At 42.0% G+C, this 19,518-nt stretch overlaps 1 protein-coding gene across 3 annotated transcripts in view; it reads right to left on the minus strand.

The window, feature by feature from the left end:
• Positions 1–19,518, minus strand: part of MAML2 (mastermind like transcriptional coactivator 2) — a 210,610-nt gene that overhangs the window by 69,177 nt on the left and 121,915 nt on the right. Inside the window, exon 1 of one of the 3 annotated variants that reach the window (XM_081950690.1) lies at positions 735–811. The exons of the other annotated variants lie outside the window; for them this stretch is intronic. Coding sequence (XP_081806816.1) covers positions 735–797 — 63 coding nt within the window. The 5' untranslated portion in view covers positions 798–811. Of the gene's footprint in view, positions 1–734; positions 812–19,518 lie in introns of those variants that run through there. 3 annotated transcript variants of the gene reach the window in all.

Raw genomic sequence — 19,518 nt, forward strand, 5'->3', positions numbered from 1 at the left:
ATACAGCAACGGTCATAAATATGAACTAGTTGCCAAGCGTCTGAATTTCGATCAAGTGACTATCCGGAATGCTTGCAAAGGTCACAAAACTGCAAAATACGGTCGAGTCACTTTTTTTCAGTGCCATTGTAACTTTGAACGGCCACCAAATAAACTCCTGTAAACCCTCATTCTCCGTCGCTTGCATGCTTCTCTTAACACTGGCAAAGTATAAACACCAGTCAAGCCATTTGATTTTTTTCTGAAATCTGTCACTACAATCTGTAAGGCAAAACAGGGCAAAAAGCTAGCAGAGAATTAAAGATTTCTCCTCCATTAGCAGCAGAGTAAGCATTTTCCAAATCTACGGATCTGCATTTTTTGCCCACTATATTCCTTTTTTTCTGACACATGGCAACATGTGTCAACTTCCCACAGTTTCTCTCTCTCTCAAAGAAGAGTAAATAATAAGGTGCTAATCTTTCTTGGTGGGTCTGGCCATTTGCAAACTACATCTGTGAAAACACAAGCAGCCAGAATATCGCACACAGCTTTTGGAGTCAACTCGGGAGGTCTACCTAATCCTTTCAAGGGTGGGTGTTTTTTTTTTTTTTTTTTTGCTTCCTTGCTTACAAAAATGGAAGCCACTGAGATTAATGAGAGTGGCGGGGCAAGACCGGAGGCCACAGAAGTTTTTTTTTAAAAAAACCAAACCTCCCTTTATCACATTACAGTTAATGTTCCTTCTACTTTACCCTTCTAACGAGCCTCGCTTGCAAATGAGATGGTGAGACACAAGCTGCGTTCAGGCATCTCATCTGGTAAAGATGAGATCTGGGTCCATAAATGCTCCAAGCCCACCCCTACCTTTAGTGGGACAATGGCCTCAGCTGCCAAGCTCGGGTGGGTGGGTGGGTGGGAAGTCTGTTGTAGCTGGAAGACAAACATTCAGCATCCCTGGAGGATTTCAAATTGGACAGGGAATCGGAGAAGTGGAATTTATTCATTGCTCTTGATTCTGGAAAATTACACTTTCCCCTCTAATTATTTAATTTTCAATTGCTTTTTTAAAAAAAAATCAATACATGAATAGTGGGGCATCTGGGTATCATTCATTTGAATACAAGTAGTAACGATAATATTATTTATTTAAATCATATACTATATTTTTCGGACTATAAAATGCTCCGGACTACAAGACGCAGCTAGCTTTTGGGGAGGAAAACAGGAAAAAAAAATCTGCCTCTGCCTCCCAGCATCCATCTGGACTGTTTGCCATGGTCCATTTGCCGCTACATGTTCGCCACGGCCTGTTCGCTGTGGCGCTTTTGCCGGGGACTCTTCGCCACCACCGCAGCCCATTTGCTGCTGCGGCGGCCCATTTGCCATACCCCATTTGCTGTGGCCCGTTCACCACCGCCACGGCCCATTCTAGAACAGCTGATTGGTGCCGCACCAACCCCCCTTCCCCCTCCCCACAATTTTTACTGTATAAGACGCAAAGACTTTCCCACCACTTTGGGGGGGGGGGAGTGAGTCTTATACTCTGAAAAATATGGCAATTATAATAATATTCTTATACATATTTGCATTAATATATGACCCTTCATTATTTAATTGTACAATATTTTAGTCCCCCATTCTAACAATCACAGTATCATTGGAACATACATTACATCGCCCACTTTCAACCTCTAATCTTTATAAGTAGCTACTACTTTTAATATATTATTATAAAAAGATGCATAATAATATTCCCCCAATTTCTTGTGTCTGCCTCTATTCGAGCTCCTAGTAAAGCTAATCTTCTGTTGCACAATATTTCCTCTATCTGTCATGTGCCCATGTCTCCCACATGCGCCCCGCCCTCCCGCACGGCGGAGACCCAAAAATTAGCTGGCGAGTGGGAGGCACGCGTTCATGGCCGGTGGAGCTGAACTGAGGCGACGGCTCGCCCGCCCGCAGAGAGGGCTTTGCGTGCCACATGTGGCACGCATGCCATAGGTTCGCCATCACGGGTATAGATCATTCTGCTTTTGAAAAATGTGCTTATCTGCTTTAATAATAAGAAAAAGGCTTTCAGGAATACATACACAAATCAGATTAAAAAGAGCAGTTAAATCGAACAACACAAACATAGTTGTAACTATCAGGAGGGTGTGGGCATAAAGTAAATTAAAATGGCTGCTGGGTTGCACCTAGAAAAAGGGCAAGAATTTGTTTGCTCACAGCCTCCATCTATTTTTCTTTTTTCGCTGCCTTCTCCTCCTTCTCTCTCCCTCTACCCCCCACCCCCCACAGCAGACCCTAGTAATTATATTGTAATTGATTGTTGGACACATATTCAAGCTTACACATTTGTTTAATCAGTAAAACAGTTTGGTTATGCAGGCAGATTCAGAGACAACAAAGTCATTAAAATATAGGACCGTATCTATATAAGAACAGGAGAAAGGAATTAGCAATACTCTTTTCAAATATTAATTTGGGCCTTTCAGTGCCTTACAAAGGACCTTTACGTATCTGAAAGCAGCCATTGTCTGGTACTTTTGATTCTGGCTGAACTAAAGTTTCAATACGACCCAGCAGGGTGTGTTAGGTCATTCTTTTTTTTTTTTTTTTAAAGTTGGGTCATTATCCAACAGTCCAATGGAGTTTGCCAATAAGTCTTTATTTAACCATGCTGAAAAACTGCTGACAAATGAGGCTCTTCCTACTGCAGTAAAAAAGAAGCTAAACTAAAAATACTTGATTGCAAAAAAACATATAGAGAGGTGATAGGGAAGAGTCTTTTCTTGGAAGATTTAAGGAAGAAAGTTTCTCTCTCTTTGTTAATGATTTTTTTAAAACTGAAGACGTTTTAAAATGTCTTCAATTAAAAAAAAAACATTAACAAAGAGAGAGAAACTTTCTTCTTTAAATCTTCCAAGAAAAGACTCTTCCCTATCACCTCTCTCTCTCTATTTTTTGTAATCAAGTATTTTTAGTGAAGAGGAAATAAGGCTGATAAAGACAAATGGGTAATAGTGGAAAAAGAAAAAGAAAAAGCAAGAAGAAAAAGGAAGTTAAGGCCGAAATTTGCTCTCTTCTAAACCATGCAAAGGCAAGGTTGTGAAAACACAAAGGGTCCAGTGTGATTCAGATGACAACGGTGATTTTTTTTATTTTTTAAATTTATACACCACCTTTATTATTTTTATAAACCATTCAAGGTAGCAAACATATATAATACCCCTTCCTCCTTATATTTTTTCCCCACAACAACAACCCTATGAAGTGGATTGGGCTAAGAGAGAGAGAGAGAGTGACTGGTCCAAAGTCACCCAGCTGCCTTTCATGGCTACAACGGGACTAGAACTCATAGGCTCCCAGTTTCTAGCCTGGTGCCTTAAATGCTAGACCTGTGATGGCGAACCTATGGCACACATGGCAGAGTTGGCACGCAAAGGCTTCTCTGTGGGCATACACGCTGTTGCCAGCTGCTCTTCTGGTTTAGCTGGTCTTCATGGGCGCTGGAGTACTGAAAAACTGCCTGAAAATGGCCAAAAAGGGCCAAAAAACCCAGTCCATTTAAAAGCCATTTTCAGGCCATTTTGGGCTGTTTTTCGGGCCAAAAGTGGTCCAAAGAAAGGCTTGAAAATGGCCTGAAAAAACAGTCTGAAAACAGTCCAAAATTGCCTGAAACAGCCCCCCAAAAGTCCTGAAAACAGCCCCAAAAACGGCCTGAAAATGGCCCAAAAACCAGACTGAAAACAGCCTGAAAATGCCCAAAAACCAGGCATGCGCGTGCCAACCAGCTGGTTTGGGCACGTGGTGTAGAAAAGGTGTGCTAGACCAAACTGGCTCCTTGTTTTGCAATCTGATACAAGATCCGGTAGTGCCAAGCATGGCAGTTAACAAGTTTAGATCATAGTTTGAAAGATAATCCTGATGAACAAAGAGCTATAGAAAACTCTGCTGCTGTTTAGTGGCCATCTGTATTTTTGCAGCCTAGATCTGCTTGTCTATTCATCTGCCAGAGGGGCACCAATCCCAGTTTTGTTACTCTTCCTACTTGCTACTTCCTACTTGCAACTGCTTCGTGTTTACCTGTGTACTGTATGCAAATGAAGGTTGGTGCATCCAATGACAAACAATAGCACAATCTTGCCCATTACCTGAAGGAGGGATAGAGTGGACTCCAGAGAAAAGACAGCAAAATAAAGAATGAGCAACAAGAATGGTTAGGGGGCTGGATGCTAAAAGATATGAAGAACGGTTACAGGAATCGGGTATGTCTAGTCTAATGGAAAGAAGGACTGGAGTGACATAATAGCACTGTCCTAATATTTGAGAGGCTCCTACAGAGATGAGGTCAAACTATTTTCCAAAACATCAAAAGGTAAGATGAAAAACTAACCAGAGAGAGAAGCAACCGAGAACTAAAGGAGAAATTTCCTAACCGCGAGTGCAATTAACCAATGGAATAGCTTGCCTTCAGAGGTTGTGGGTACTCCATCACTGTAGGCTTTCAGAAAGAGATTGGACAACCATTGGTCTGAAACTGTATAAGTTTTCTGGTTGAGCAAGGGGTTGGACTAGATTAGAAGACCCTTGACTCCAATACAATCCTAAATTGCATTAACAAAGGGATACAATCAAGATCAAGTGAGGTACTAATACCACTCTATAAAGCCCTAGTAAGACCACACCTAGAGTACTGCATCCAATTTTAGTCACCACACTATAAAAAAGATGTTGAGACTGTAGAAAGAGTGCGGAGAAGAGCAACCAGGATGATTAGAGGACTGGAGACTAAAACATACCATGAATGGTTGCAGGAACTGGGCATGGCTAGTCTAGTGAAGAGAAGGACCAGGGGAGACATGATAACAGTCTTACAATATTTGAGGGACTGCTATAGAGAGGAAGGGGTTAAGCTATTTGCCAAAGCACTTAAGGCTGGACAAGGAATAATGGATGGAAACTGACCAAGAAGAGATTCAACCTAGAAATAAGGAAACATTTTCTGACGGTGAGAACAATCAACTAATGGAACAGAAGTTGCCTTCGGAAGTTGTGGGAGCTTCATCACTTGAGACTTTCAAGAAGAGATTGGACTGCCATTTGTCAGAAATGTAGGGTCTCCTGCTTGAGCGGAGGGTTTGGATAGATGCCCTTTAAGGTCCCTTCCAACTCTGTTAAAATCAAACTCTATTATTCTATGTTCTATGACATAGTAAGATAGAGATGGATCAACTATGAGAAGACTTCTACCAAGTTATCTTGCTCAAAAGACCCAAATTAACTTAACTCAATTTACTCAAATTGAATAAACAGTGCCTACTCAATATTATTACAGACTAAACCTAGATTAATAAAATATGATTGCTGAATGTGCATAAAATGCCATGCCAAACAAGCTACATTATGCTTAATGTGATGGCTGGTCAGATTATCACAACAAGTGGAGCCACAAATTCCCCACCTCCATGTTTAGCCTAGTCTGTGAGTAACCTTGGGAAATTTGCCACTGCCTCATCCTGGAATATTTCACTAAACCTGAAAATTTATGTGTTGCCCTAGACATAAATATTTCTCCCAGCCATCAATTCCTAACAAAATGCAGGCTCTGTGCATTCAGAATCTCAGTCAAATTAGTTGTGTGCATTTGTGGTTTCTGCATCCAATATTTGCTGGTCTATTTCTGTCCAGAGCATGAGTCTGCCTGTGGTCATGAATAATTCTGGGAGATGGAGATTCAACTTATCTGGAAGGGAGTTGGTGGGTGAAGGCTTATCTTGAACGATGCTTCGTACCCCCAGAGGAAGCTCAGAAGATGTAAACAGCCATTGCTTTGTTGCCTACATGTCTGGAAATCAGAAGAATGCTGCCCAGAAAGAGTGAAGTTTCAGCAATTAAAATACCGTAGAATAACAGAGTTGGATATGACCTTGGAGAGGGGTGGGCTGCGGGTTTGCACGGGTTCAGGTGATCCTCTAGCTAAGGATCTGCCCAGTTCAGCGAACCCACAAATCCCACTCTTGGCTGGCCCCGCCCATCCCTCTCCTCCTAGGAGTCTCTACACGGCCCATTTGGGATGCCAGGTAAATAGAGGATCCGCGCGGAGGCTCAGGGAGGGCGAAAAACAGGCCTCCCGGAAGCCGAAAACGGACCCATTTCTGCCCTCCGGAGGGGCCTCTGGAGCCCGGCGGAGGCCATTTTCGCCTTCCCAGAGGCTCAAGGAAAGCTTCCAGAACCCAGGGAGGGCAAAAACACCTCCCCATGGTTCAGGAGGCCAATTAGGCCACGCACACCATGGCCACACCCACCCAGCAACCAGGCAGAGAACCCGTTGCTAAAATTTTTGAAGCCCACTCCTGCCTTGGAGGTCATCTAGTCCAACCCCCTGCTCGAGCAGGAGAGTCTATGCATACATAAATCAAAATTTATGACTTTCTAGCTGGCTTCTGCAAGCAAAGTCAAACGGGAAAGCCCAATTTGGTTAATAACCACCTGATTCATGTAACAATTGGGCAACAAATATGGAAAAAAGGCCATAAAATTGTGTGTGCGTGTTTCACTTAACAACTTTCTTAGCAACAGAAATTCTGGCCCCAATTGTCATTGTACAGTGTGGATTATCTGTATGTTGATTATCCTATTCTACATTTGTATATCTGACCCAAACTGCAGCATTAGTCTCTGTTGATGTTTTATGGTAAAGTACCAAGACACTTGCTTCTCTACAGTACAAAGGCATCCAATGTGGTTTAAAATCTTCCAAACCGGAGAACTAAGCATGGCTGGAAAGTTGGCCAAGAAGAGAGACAGCTGGCTGAATTTTCCTAGCTGGAAATGTTGAACATATGTCTTCCTCTCTTTGTGAAGCTTCATGCCACTCCACCCTCCCATGCTGCACAACAGGATTGTTAAGATACTATTTAGTCTTTAAAAAAGCCCCAAAGTGTGCATGTTAGCACATCTCTTCAACATACAATCCTGCTTTCTTAGGTAGCTGAAAAACTGGATGTCCTCTTATAATATACAGTATATGGAGATAATTATTTTGTACTAGCCGGACACTCGTGCTTCGCTACAAAACTATGTGTCGGGCATGGTTAATATAAGGCAACTGGCAGTTGGAACAGAGTTCTTTTCAGGTGGGGAGGGAAAGTAGAATGTCTAAACTCCTTAGAATCAGAGCGTGTTAATATAATGCTGTATAAGAAATACTAATGATCAGTTGGTCATTTTGAAAAATCCTTTCTTAGCGAGCACCTAAAAGCCAAGAGGAACCTATGTGCCAAATTTCAAGTTTGTAGGCTTTACAATTCTGGAGATTTTGTGATGAGTGAGTGGTATTTGGCTTTTATTATTTTGTATTAGCTCAGTAGAGTGATCTCCATTCAGAGAGTGTGGTTCAGAAACACCTTAGATTAAAAGTACATCTTCCTGATAAACTGAAATGTGGGATGTTTGGCTTTGGTTAAGCACCATCTTTTCCATCCCTGGCATCCTCCAGATGTGTGAACTTCAATTCCCAGAATTCTCAGTAACGGCCATGCCTGCTTGAAAGTTCTAGGAGTTCTAGTCAACAGATGTGGAATATATCAAGGTTAGGAAACAGTGGTTTAGCACTGTTGTGTGACTTCAGCATTGTCACATGGATATTAGTGCAGATGGCTAAGTGTATGGATTGTGGCTACTCAATATTAATAATAATTTAGTCTTAGACTGCATGAGTAGAGGGATAGAATCTAGATCATGTGAAGTGTTAGTACCACTTTATAATGCCTTTGTTAGGCTGCACTTCGAATATTGCCTCCAGTTTTGGTTGCCGCGGTATTAAAAAGATGTTGAGACGCTAGAAAGAGGGCAGAGAAGAGCAAAAAAGACGATTAGGGGACTGGAGGCTAAAACATATAAAGAACGTTTGCATGAATTTGGTATGTCTAATTTAATGAAAAGCAACCTAGAACTAAGAAGATATTTCCTGACAGTTAGAACAATTAATCAGTGGAACAGTTTGCTTCCAGAAATTGTGAATGCTCCAACACTGGAAGTTTTTAAAAAGAGATTGAACAACTATTTGCCTGAAATGGTATAGGATTTCCTGCTTGAGCTGGGGGTTGAGCTAGAAGACCTCCAAGGTCCCTTCCAATATAGTTATTCTGTTAATAAATCATATTTCAGGAAAGCATGGATTAGAACGATCTGTGAACATTGTTTATATATTTTAAAAGCTGCTAGTGCACAGTGGAACTATTTTTTTACTTATAAAGGGAGCAATTGAAAGCACTTGTTAAATTCAGTTAATTTCAACAAGGGGATTATTTTGACCCTGTCTTAACTCTACTGTCCAAAGGGCAGTCATAATAAAGATAACTTTTAATACTATAAGTGAATAATAAGGCAGCAGTTGGGATATTTTATGAGCTGGATCCAGCCCCAGGAAGATCATAATTAAACTAGAGAAAAGGTCTATTTCACCCAAAGACCCATGAGCATTCACGGACTGTGAAACTATGATGAAATAATACTTTTCCCTAAACTGAATGTAACCTTGGCAGTTCAGAATCATTTCAGCTAAATTCACTCTAGCAATATGAAAAGCGGAACCCTCACGATTTGGCACCAGTTTTTCTTTAAAGGCATAGGTAAAGGTAAAGGTTCCCCTCGCACATCTGTGCTAGTCGTTCCCGACTCTAGGGGGCGGTGCTCATCTCTGTTTCAAAGTTGAAGAGACAGTGCTGTCCGAAGACGTCTTTGTGATCATGTGGGCGGCATGAATAAACGCCGAAGGCGCACGGAATGCTGTTACCTTCCCACCAAAGGTGGCCCTTATTTTTCTACTTGCATTTTTACATGCTTTCGAACTGCTAGGCTGGCAGAATCTAGGACAAGTAACGGGAGCTCACTCCATTACGCGTCACTGGGGATTCAAACCGCCCAACTGCCAACTTTTCTGATCGAGAAGCTCAGCGTCTTAGCCATTGAGCCACCGCATCCCACTTGGCATAGCCAAGTCAATTAAATAGTAACTTTAAAAAACATATCATCAGATCTTGCTATCTTCTTCCTCCCTCCATTAAATGATTAAGAAGACAAATGTGGTTAGACGTATTACTTGTAATGGGAAAAAGTAACCCCCAATGACTTAATGGCTGAAATATGCAAATTTATTTTCTGTGTAAAGTGTCTCCAATGTCTGGCATAAACTCTGTAGGAAGAAGAGATGGAGTTGGCAAAGAAAAACTATAGACAACGTCGGTTTTACTCAGGGCTAGGTTACACGGGGTCTGCCAGACATTTCTCTCCCAGCTGACTTTTAAAGACTTCTAATTAATAGAAGAAAAAAAATACATAAATACTTGGGAAAGCTGGCATGCTGTAGACAAATCTGCCGCCAGCCTAATCATTATTAACAAGAATGCCTCAGGGCCTCACGAAGGCCTCAGAGGCCTCCTTAGAAGATAAAAGTGGCGGATAGCAGTGCTTCAGGGCTCTGAAGGGTTTGCCTGTGGACTTACTTGCCCAGAAAAACCCACAAGGATAAACTGAAGTGATAGAAAGCAGCATGAAAATTTAGGGTGCCGCATGGCAGAGGGGGGACGGGGAGAGATATAAGGTTCTTCAACTAAGTCAGGGGTGTCCAAACTTGAGAACTTTAAGACTTGTGGACTTCAATTCCCAGAATTCCCCAGCCAGCATGGCTGGCTGGGGAATTCTGGGAATTGAAGTCCACAAGTCTTAAAGTTCTCAAGTTTGGACACCCCTGTACTAAGTGACTGTTTGTTATTGGCCATACAGGTTGCCCTCAATTTAGACCTCCCAATTGAGCCTCCAATTCTGTTGCTAAGCAGGACGGTTGTTAAGTGAGGCATTTTATGGCCTATTTTTTTCCTTTTTGCTAGGGTTGTTAAGAAAAGCGCTGCAGTGAAGTGAGTCATGCAGTCATGAAGCAAATCTGTCTCCTCCAATTGACTTGGCTTGTCGGAAGCCGGCTGGGAAGGTTGCAAATGGGGAATCACGTGACCAACTGTCATAAGTACATGCCAGTTTGCCAAGTGCCCCAAATTTTCATCACATGACCATGGAGATGCTGCAATGGTCATAAGAGTGAAAACTGGCCATCTGTCACTTTTTAAAATGCCGTTGTAACTTTGAATGGTCACTAAACAAGCAGTCCTAAGTCGAGGACTACATATAGCTTCTATGATCATGACGTGCTTCCAATGTGGCAAATGTTCTCCCTGGTCCAAACGCTTGTCTTATCCCTCCTTTTAATTATCCCTTCACAGTGTTCTAATACGGGTTTTGAAGTTAACTGCTTAGCCAAGATCAACTTTAGATTGCTTCAGTAGAGTAGCTGCAACACATCCCAGTTTTTAGACCTCATGCTCTCTCCTTGCTGAAAACAAATAGGCATAGTATTTTACTCTTGAGTAAACCTGAGATTAGAAGTGGAAAAGTGAACCGTTGATGGTTTGTGTAAATACCATGAAATCACTTCTTTTGACAGTGGATCCCAGTTCCATTTTATAAAATGCTAGCTGGATACCCTTGCTTCGTGACAGAACTATGTGATCGGGCAATGCAGGAGAAATCCGGTTCACTCCGGTTCAATCCATTGGCTCAGTGGTGGTCGGTGATTGAAACACATAAGGGAATATTGCTCCCGCCGCCTTGAGTTTAGAAGCAGTTCCATAGGTGGAAGGCGTTGACATTTTGGTGAGGTACCAACGTTTGGTACTGTATGGAGTCCCAGACTGCTCCTGAGTGAAGGAGTGGAATGTCTGCCAGTTTGAACTGAGGTAACGGAATGTGAGGCAACTGGCAGTTGGAATAGAGTTCTTTTCAGGTGGGGAGGGGGAGTAGAACTCCTTAGCATCAGACTGTGTTAATTACTGTATAAGAAATACTAATGATCTGATGGTCATTTCAAAAAAATCCTTTTTTAGTGAGCACCTAGAAGCCAAGAGGAACATACGTGCCAAATTTCAAGTTTGTAGGCTTTACGGTTCTGGAGATTTTGTGATGAGTGAGTGGTATTTGGCTTTTATATAGAGAGATCAGTCCACTATAGGGTTTAGTCTTTTAAGAAGTCTTTGTCCTGTGATGGGAACATTGAGAAAGGTGAGCTGGAAGACGGTTTGCATTTTCTCATATTTAATTTGCTTCAAACCTTCTCTTCAAACACAAAATTGTTACCGAGGCCCAGATCAGGATTTAAACTCCCATTTCTTTCAAAAGTAAAAGTCAGAGTAGAAATATCCACCAAAGAGAATGCAATAGATCATGGGACTTTTAGATAGCTGCAATCACAGCAAAATTATGAATGTCTTAGTATGAAGTAAAAGTTGCCACACATGGATACACAAAAATGGGTTTGGCACCCTTTCAGAAGGAGATCACCCAGGAAGGTCCAAACATGTCCAAACATATATATAATACAAAAGTGAAGGAGGGGTGGGGGTAGAAAAACAGGTATTTTGGCAAGGTATTATCTATAACATTCCAGATGTCTCTTAAAAAGTCACAAAATCCTATTTTCTGGCGATCCTTCAACTTTTGAAAATTGATCCATTACTCCAATATCTACCTGGAGTTATTTTCAGTTCCTCAGTCTCATTATTTTCACAAGAAACCCCCCCCCCCCTCTCTCCCTCTCTCTGCCCCTCTCTCTCCCCCTCTCTCCCTCTCATCAAACTGCATTAAATGTAAGGGGTCCTTCATATATACATAAAACTCCTGAGATTTCAATTGGAACAACAAGTTCAATTCAAATCAAACCAAACTTGGAGAAGATCCTTCCTGACAGACATGAACATGTAAATATTGTTTGGATGGATAATCTTCGCAATATTTTAAACATAATATCCTTCAAGGCCACATTGGTCCATGCTGAGCTCTAGTGTACATGTCAAATTTCACGTTCTGCCATTGTCTATCGTTCACACACTGATAGCCCTAAGAATAGCTGTTTATGAGATCTTGGCTATGTCTTGTGAGGGCCTTTTCAAGGGGTGTAAGTCAGGGGTGGGGTTCTGGCTGCTGCTACTGCCGGTCCGCTTAGAGACACGCTGCGCGTGCGCTTGATGCACACTACGCGCGCATCAAGGGTGGGTTCCTGCCAGTTCTAACCTCTTCTTTAGAAGAGGTTCCACAAATCTACAGTGCCGTTTAGAACCGGTTCCAGCTCCCTCCCCCCGCCCATCCGCACATCATCAAGATGAAGAGCAAGAGGAGGAATTCTGGGAGTTGAAGTCCATAAGTCTTAAAGCTGTCAACTTTGAACACCCCGGGGGGGGTTTCTAAAGGATAGGGGCGCAAGGGTCTTGTAACTTGGCAGCTTTAAGACTTGCGTGCTTCAAATGCCAGAGTTTCTGAGCCAACATTTTGGTTGCTAAGCAAGAACATTTTTAAATGAGTTTCCCACATTTTACAATTTGGCCACACCCACCCAGTCACATGGCCAGCAAGCCACTCCCACTCGGTCACATGGCTGGCAAGTCACTCCCACCCGGTCACATAGCTGGCAAGCCACTCCCACTCAGTAACATGGCTGGCAAGCCACTCCCACAAAGCAGGCCACACCTACAGAAGAGGTTCTCAAAAAATTTGAAACCCACCACTGGTGCGCATGCACGGTACTAAAAAACGCTTCTGTGTATGTTCAGAAGCAAAAAAACAAGATTAGAACTGGTTCGGGGGCGTGGCAGGCCAAGTTATTGCCTACTCATCCGAACTGGTCCAAACCGGTAGGAAGTCACCTCTGGTGTAAATAGAACTCTCTGGAACCCAAGGAAAAGCTGTCAGATGGGGCCACTCCATGGAGGAAGAGTTTAGATGTGGAGTCTCCTTGGCTGCCAAGTGCAAGTGTTAGGAAGACAGTAGAAGGGTTATACAGGACCTATTTCATCAGTACTATAGCAATAGCTTGCTCCAGGAATGACTTAAGAGAAGAGATTGACCAGCAGCATACAGGGAAAGCCACCAGGGTTCTCTGAGGGCTTCACTTCCAATAGAATACTTGGCCTCTCTTTGTCCCATTTCCCAGTGATCCCACAGAAGAAGAACCGATGGTAGCAATGGTGGTATTGCTTCTGTACTATTGGTTTATTTGTTGAATGGAAGTGAAGAAAGAAGTGATGTAATATCCATGGTAAAAGAACTGCTCCTTTCTTTCTTTCTTTCTTTCTTTCTTTCTTTCTTTCTTTCTTTCTTTCTTTCTTTCTTTCTTTCTTTCTCTCTCCTTCCTCCCTCCCTCCCTTCTCACTCACTTGCTCTTTCTTTTTCTTTCTCTCTTGCTCTTCCTTCCTTCCTTTCTCACTCACTTGCTTTCTTTCTCTTTCTTTCTTTCTTTCTCTCTCTCTCTCTCTCTCCTTTCTTCCCTTCCTCCTTCTACCATTTCTTGTCTCCTGTTGGGCTTCTACAAGATGTAGGGCAAGAAGAGAAGAAAGGGAAAGGCAACCCCTCCCCCCCCCATGCCCAAGATCCCCAGACAGCTATTCCCTACCTATATCTAACTATCGTGTGGTTGTACCTCTTCCCTTCTCTCCATGTCTCCAAGATGCTGCCTTAATCTCACTCTTTGGCCATGAATAAGACAGGCTTAAGTCATTCATAAATCATAGTTCAAATAGCTTTTCCTCTGTTATTTTAACATCGGCTGCAAACATCTGCAAGCAACGGTATATCAAGTTAGTTTAGGCTTGGCCAGCCATTATTTTGGAGGTGAGTCAATGACTGCAACAGAGACAATAGAAACAGAATATAAGGACTGGCAACGAGGAAATGTCATGTCAGTAGACATTTCTGCCAGCTCTGTCTTCTCAAACCACCATCGCTTTAACTGTTTCCATTTATCAGTTCCTGATTAAATCAGGTGAATGATAGTTTGCATACTTTAGCCTTTATACCCTGACTTCCTTTTCCTGGTCCCAGACAAGGCATCAGAAGCGTTATCCCACCTCCTTCTACATTTTTATGTTTTGCTTTTTTTCCAGATTATTTATTATATCAATGTACTGTATGTTATATTGATTTATTTATTGATCACTCCAATCTAGCTAATGACAGAGTTCTTTGGGAAGATTAAACCTAGACAGAGGGACTTCCGTAATGAATGGCTGGAGATACATAGAAAGGTAAGCACAATAATCCAAGGTTTTAATCAACTAAATTGATTTATAAAGCACTGGCGGTCTCTTGCTACTGTAAAAAGCAGAAGAGGTCGCTCTTCCACTATCAAGGATTTGCTGAAGATTTCTTGGGAAATCATTAAATAATTTAACTGCAGCACTGCTGGAAGGGATTTATATATATATATATATATATATATATATATATATATATATATATATATATATATATATATATATATATATATATATATATATATATATATATATATATATATTTAATCGATGTATACGACAACAAGTCAACCAACGACTTTGCTTCCAAATTGCTTTTTAGAGAGGCTGGACAGGGCTAAACAAGGACAATCCGGCAGAGAAAAAAGATTTAAAAACAAAAAAGGGATTATATGATTTGGAATGAAATTGAAGCAAGGGAACACAGGGGTACCTGCAAGAGCAAAAATGGCATTTCTTTTACATGTGCATCACACACAATGCACACCCTGTTGTGGCCCGCCAGCAGAGCCAGCAGCAGATTCGGACAGTGAGGAGGTGGGGAGGAACATGGGCCAGTCCTGGAGTCTGAGGAAGGCTCTGATGAGGGCTCTATGTCGGAGGCAGAGAGGGGGCCAGAGCCATATGCCAGTTATCAGCTGCCTTCAGAGTCAGACATCAGTGAGGTAGACGAACAGCTGGAGCCTGTTCCCAGTGTGCGCATGCACAGAGTTGCCAGACAAAGGGAACAACTAAAGAACAGGGTTTGACTTGGGAGTAAGGCCACAGGTGGACAGTGAAAGGCCCCTCTCAGAGGAAATAAAAGAGGAGCAAAAGGGGAGTGGAGTTTACAGGAGAAAATTAGTTTGCTAATTGATTCATGACTCTCCGAGACTCCTTGCCAAGTTCTGAAGATATCAGCCTGGCAGCTCTCCAAGCCAGTTAAGATCTGTGACCATAAATCCTCCTTTGAAAGACTTTGCCGGCTGTGAATGAGCAGAATTCACTATAAATTAATAAAAGGGATTTTTTTCCCCAGGACAAAGAGTTTGTTTCATGCTCTTGGGAAGCCTTGGTCAGAACACATCCAACAAAGGAAGAAGATTTTAAATCCCTTGGTCAATTTACGATTGTTGACAGCTTACTGAAGCTGCCCCTGTCGCTCCAGATACCATTTTTAAAAGATCTATATAGTAATTAGATATATTAGACAGCGGCACTGAAATGAATGCTACAAACCTTAGCGTTGAAGGAAGAAACCAATGAAAAGAAAGTCAATAAATGCCCGGAGAATGTAGAAAATTATTATTTTTCTTTCAAATAAAAATTTCCCTCAAATAATGACAATCTTCTGATATTTGAGCGGCTGCCACAAAGAAGAAGGGGTCAAGCTATTTTCCAAAGTATCTGAAGGCAGGACAAGAAACAATGGATGGAAACTCATCAAGGAGAGAAGCAATAAGGAAATAGAAATAATGGAACGGCTTGCCTTCAGAAGTTATGGTTGCTCCATCACTGGAAACTTTTTAAGAAGAGACTGGATTGCCACTTGTCTGAAATGGTATAAGGTCTCCTGCTCCTCCTGAGCAGGGGGTTGGACTAGAGGACCTCCAAGGCTCCTTCCAGCTCTATTATTCTGTATTCTATTTTTGCATTCTGTTTTACCGACGGAGCCACCCAAGCAAAATACTTAGGTATTTCAGCATTTGCTCTGGAGAGCGAATGAAAAGGAGTTTGGTACAGATCACAGACTATCCTTCTTCTTACAGCATGTAATTACCAATGAATTCATCATTCTAAGATGTAATGGTGATTAGAGATGTAAAATAAATCCTCTGTGTCTTCTCCTGCAAGTTTTTATGAGTCTGTGTGAACACACTTTGTCAAATGCCTCCATCAAAATGGCACCACTAATCACTAGTCACTGACAAACATTTCAACCCCAACCTCTTCAGGAAACTTTCTGATTCACACAAGCTCCCTTTTTGTGCTTTGTTAATTTCTCCAATGCAAGATTTTTTCTTTAAAAAAATGTTGCAAATGGGAAAAAAATTAACCTCTGAAGGAAAGCAGAGGGCAGGCAAGAAGATATGAAGCAGTTTCTGATGGGTGATGTCCTTTGGGGTGCCCCATCAAAAGAGAGAAAAGTGGGATATATAACAGACATATTTGAGTTTAGGGTTGACCAGTCAAGTACATTTAGAGGCAACATTGTTCTTAAGCCTTATCTGGAAGCTTCTGGAAGCATGTTAGGTGGCCATGATACATGTTAAAGAGGGATAGGGGTTGGACCACATAGCTGCCATTTGTTGTGGCCCACCAACAGATCTGGTGGCTGATTCGGACAGTGAGGAGGTTGGGGAGGAACACGGGCCAGTCCTGGAGTCTGGGGAAGGCTCTGATGAGGATTCTGTGTTGGAGGCAGATAGGGGGCCAGGGCCATCTGACAGTTATCAGCTGCTTTCAGAATCAGACATCAGTGGGGCAGAAGAACAGCTGGAGCTTGTTCCCAGTGTGCGCATGCGCAGAGCTGCCAGGAGAAAGGAACAGCTAAGGCACAAGGGTCAACTCAGGAGTAAAGCCACAGGTGGACAGTGAATGGCCCCTCCCATAGGGAATAAAGAGGAGTGAAAGGGGAGGGGAGTTTGCAGGAGACAATTAGTTCAATTCCTTAGGGTGAAGATCTGTTCCTGACTTCTTGCCAACTATTGTCTGCTACCGCACGGTGTTTGGAAGATATCGGCCTGGCAGCTCTCCAAGCCTGATAAAGATCTGTAGTTGTGAAATCGCTTGAAAGACCATTGGCCGGGACTTTGCTGGAGAGGAATTCACTTTAAACTAAATAAAAGGGGTTTTATCGGGACGAGGAGTAGGCTTCGTGCTCTTGGGAAGCCTAGGTCAGAACACCATCTTGAATATTCTTACTTAAGGACACTACTGACCTAAACCCCATATGTGGAACAGCAAAAGCCGAGAAGCCTTTAAAAGAACTTCTGATGACATTGACACTGTCAGTTCACAAGTAGCCATAGCAAGTTCTTTTTTTTTAAAATTCTCTCCCTGGATATTCAGGGGATTGTCTCAGAACATACCTAATTCAAACCTGTCAACACAAACAGAAGAATTGCTTCTGATTTTTCTTTGATTTACTTTAATCTAGTTGTCATAACCCAAGCAGCTTTATGGGTCATGATGCATCTTAGGTATGCCAGGTGATTTCTTCCTTTATTCTTTATCAAAGTAGCCAGTTGAGAAAGGTGGACATTGTAGTCTGAAATGTTTGGAGGATGCTTGGCTGAAGATACAGAACAGAACAGAGTTTAACAGAATAACAGAGTTGGAAGGGACCTTGGAGGTCTTCTAGTCCAATCCCATGCACAAGCAGATTTCTATGCCATTCCACATAAGTGGCTATCCAGTCTCTTCTTAAAAACCTCCAGTGTTGAAGCACCCAGAACTTCTGAAGGCAACATCTGTTCCACTGGTTAATTGTCCTCACGGTTAGGAAGTTTCTCCTTAGTTCCAGGTTGCTTCCCTCCTTGATGGGTTTCCATCCATTGCTTCTTGTCCAGCCTTCAGGTGCTCTGGAAAATAGATTGACCCCCCTCTTCTGTGTGGCAGCCCCTCAAATATTGGAACACAGTTCTCATGACCATAGTTAGATTTGAAAATAAATAGGCAGTAAGGAAAAGCAGAACTGAGTCAAGATATTTGTCTTCTTCAAGAGGATCAAAGAACAAGGGTACTCTGCATTCCTGTGTCAAATTGCAAAGAACATGCATGGAATTGACATTACTGGGAACATTAAACTGGGGATCAGTTGATACAACAGATATATAGATAGTCCTCGGCTTACAACTATTTATTTAGTGACCACGTTACAACAGCACCTTTAAATGGTTACTAAATGGTGTTGTAAGTCAAGGACAGGCTGTTGTGCTACTTGAACGAGACCCAGTTTAAAATAGGCATTCCCAATTAGATTTAAGAAACAAATTGGTGAAAAGTAATAACCAGTTGCTTTGGTACGAAAACAACCTCTGCTCATTGGCTCCTTTGTTTGAATGCCCAGCTTTAAAAATTATTTTGAGTAGTTCAGAGAACCGGCAAATACTACCTCAGGCTGGCCCCAGAGTGGGGAGGGAATAGGGATTTTGCAGTATCCTTCCCCTGGAGTGGGGAGGGAATGGAGATTTTACAGTATCCTTCCCCTGCCATTCCCACCAAGCCACGCCAACCAAGTTACACCACGCCCACAGAACCGGTAGTAAAAAAAATTGAATTTCACCACTGATTTGCATGTCTTTAGGAACAAAGCTTTGTTACGTATTTCAGTTGCCCTATTACAGCTTCCTACGGACTTGTTCCGCTGGTTTTTTTTTTTTTTAAGTCATTTTTGGGGGGGACGTCTCTGTGCACATAGTTTCAAGCTTCTAATTCTCTAAAAGCCAAACATAGGACATAGGTGGAAGAAAAGGACTAAAATGATGGGTTTTTTTTGTAGGCATTAGTAAATGCATTAAATCCAGCAGGATCCTACTAAAATTACTTCGTTGTGTTTGAAGATTTTCTTCATGAGCCGAAATGGAATTTGAGCACATAATAAGGAACTAACATCTCAAGTTTGCACATGAATTAAAATTCAACCTGAAAATTCGAGATATTCTTTTAGCTTGTTTCAAGAAGCATGCATTTTTCTGATGAAAGGACTTAGCAATATTAACAGCGAAGATTTGCAGTTACAAAAGAAAGCCACACGTGTCTGAATCAAAGACGATCAAATAAGGAGACAGTTGCATTTCACTTCTATTAATAAAATATAGAAGTCCAACAGAATTTGCAGTTGCATATTAGTAGCCAAGTGTAGACTATGCTGGTATGGCCATTGTCAAAGATTTAATCCTGTTGCATGTTCTCCTGAGTATTGAAACCAGACCTACCCATTCTACTCTTCACATACTTTCTTATTCTCAACCCTCATAGATTAAATGAAGACAACAGAAAATAAAAGCGTAATGGGTTGGAAGTCTTGTACTTGGTGGGGTTTCTATTTGGATCCCCTTCTTTGCACATGCTCAGGGATAAAAGGATGGAGTTTTTGTCTTGGTCGTGCCCATATATGTGATTGCAGAGCACTAGAAGCTGTTCAAGATAATAATGTAACTATTAAGAGCAACAAATGTAGAATGGCAATTTTATGTGTATGTTGTAGTGTATGTGTATGGGACATGGAGACTTAGAAGTTAAGGCTTGCTGGCAGTTCGAGACTCAAGCATTGTGTGACATGTGAAATCCTGTTCTTTCCCCAGCTCCTGCCAACCTAACAATTTTTGCAGGGACATGGGAGTAGATAAATAGGTACCACTTTGGTGGGAAGGTAACAGCATTCGGTGCTACTTGGTGTATACTCATACCGGCC

The sequence above is a fragment of the Natrix helvetica genome (genome assembly GCF_964273705.1).
Source record: "Natrix helvetica genome assembly, chromosome: 4".
In the NCBI taxonomy this organism is placed as follows: Eukaryota; Metazoa; Chordata; class Lepidosauria; order Squamata; family Natricidae; genus Natrix; species Natrix helvetica.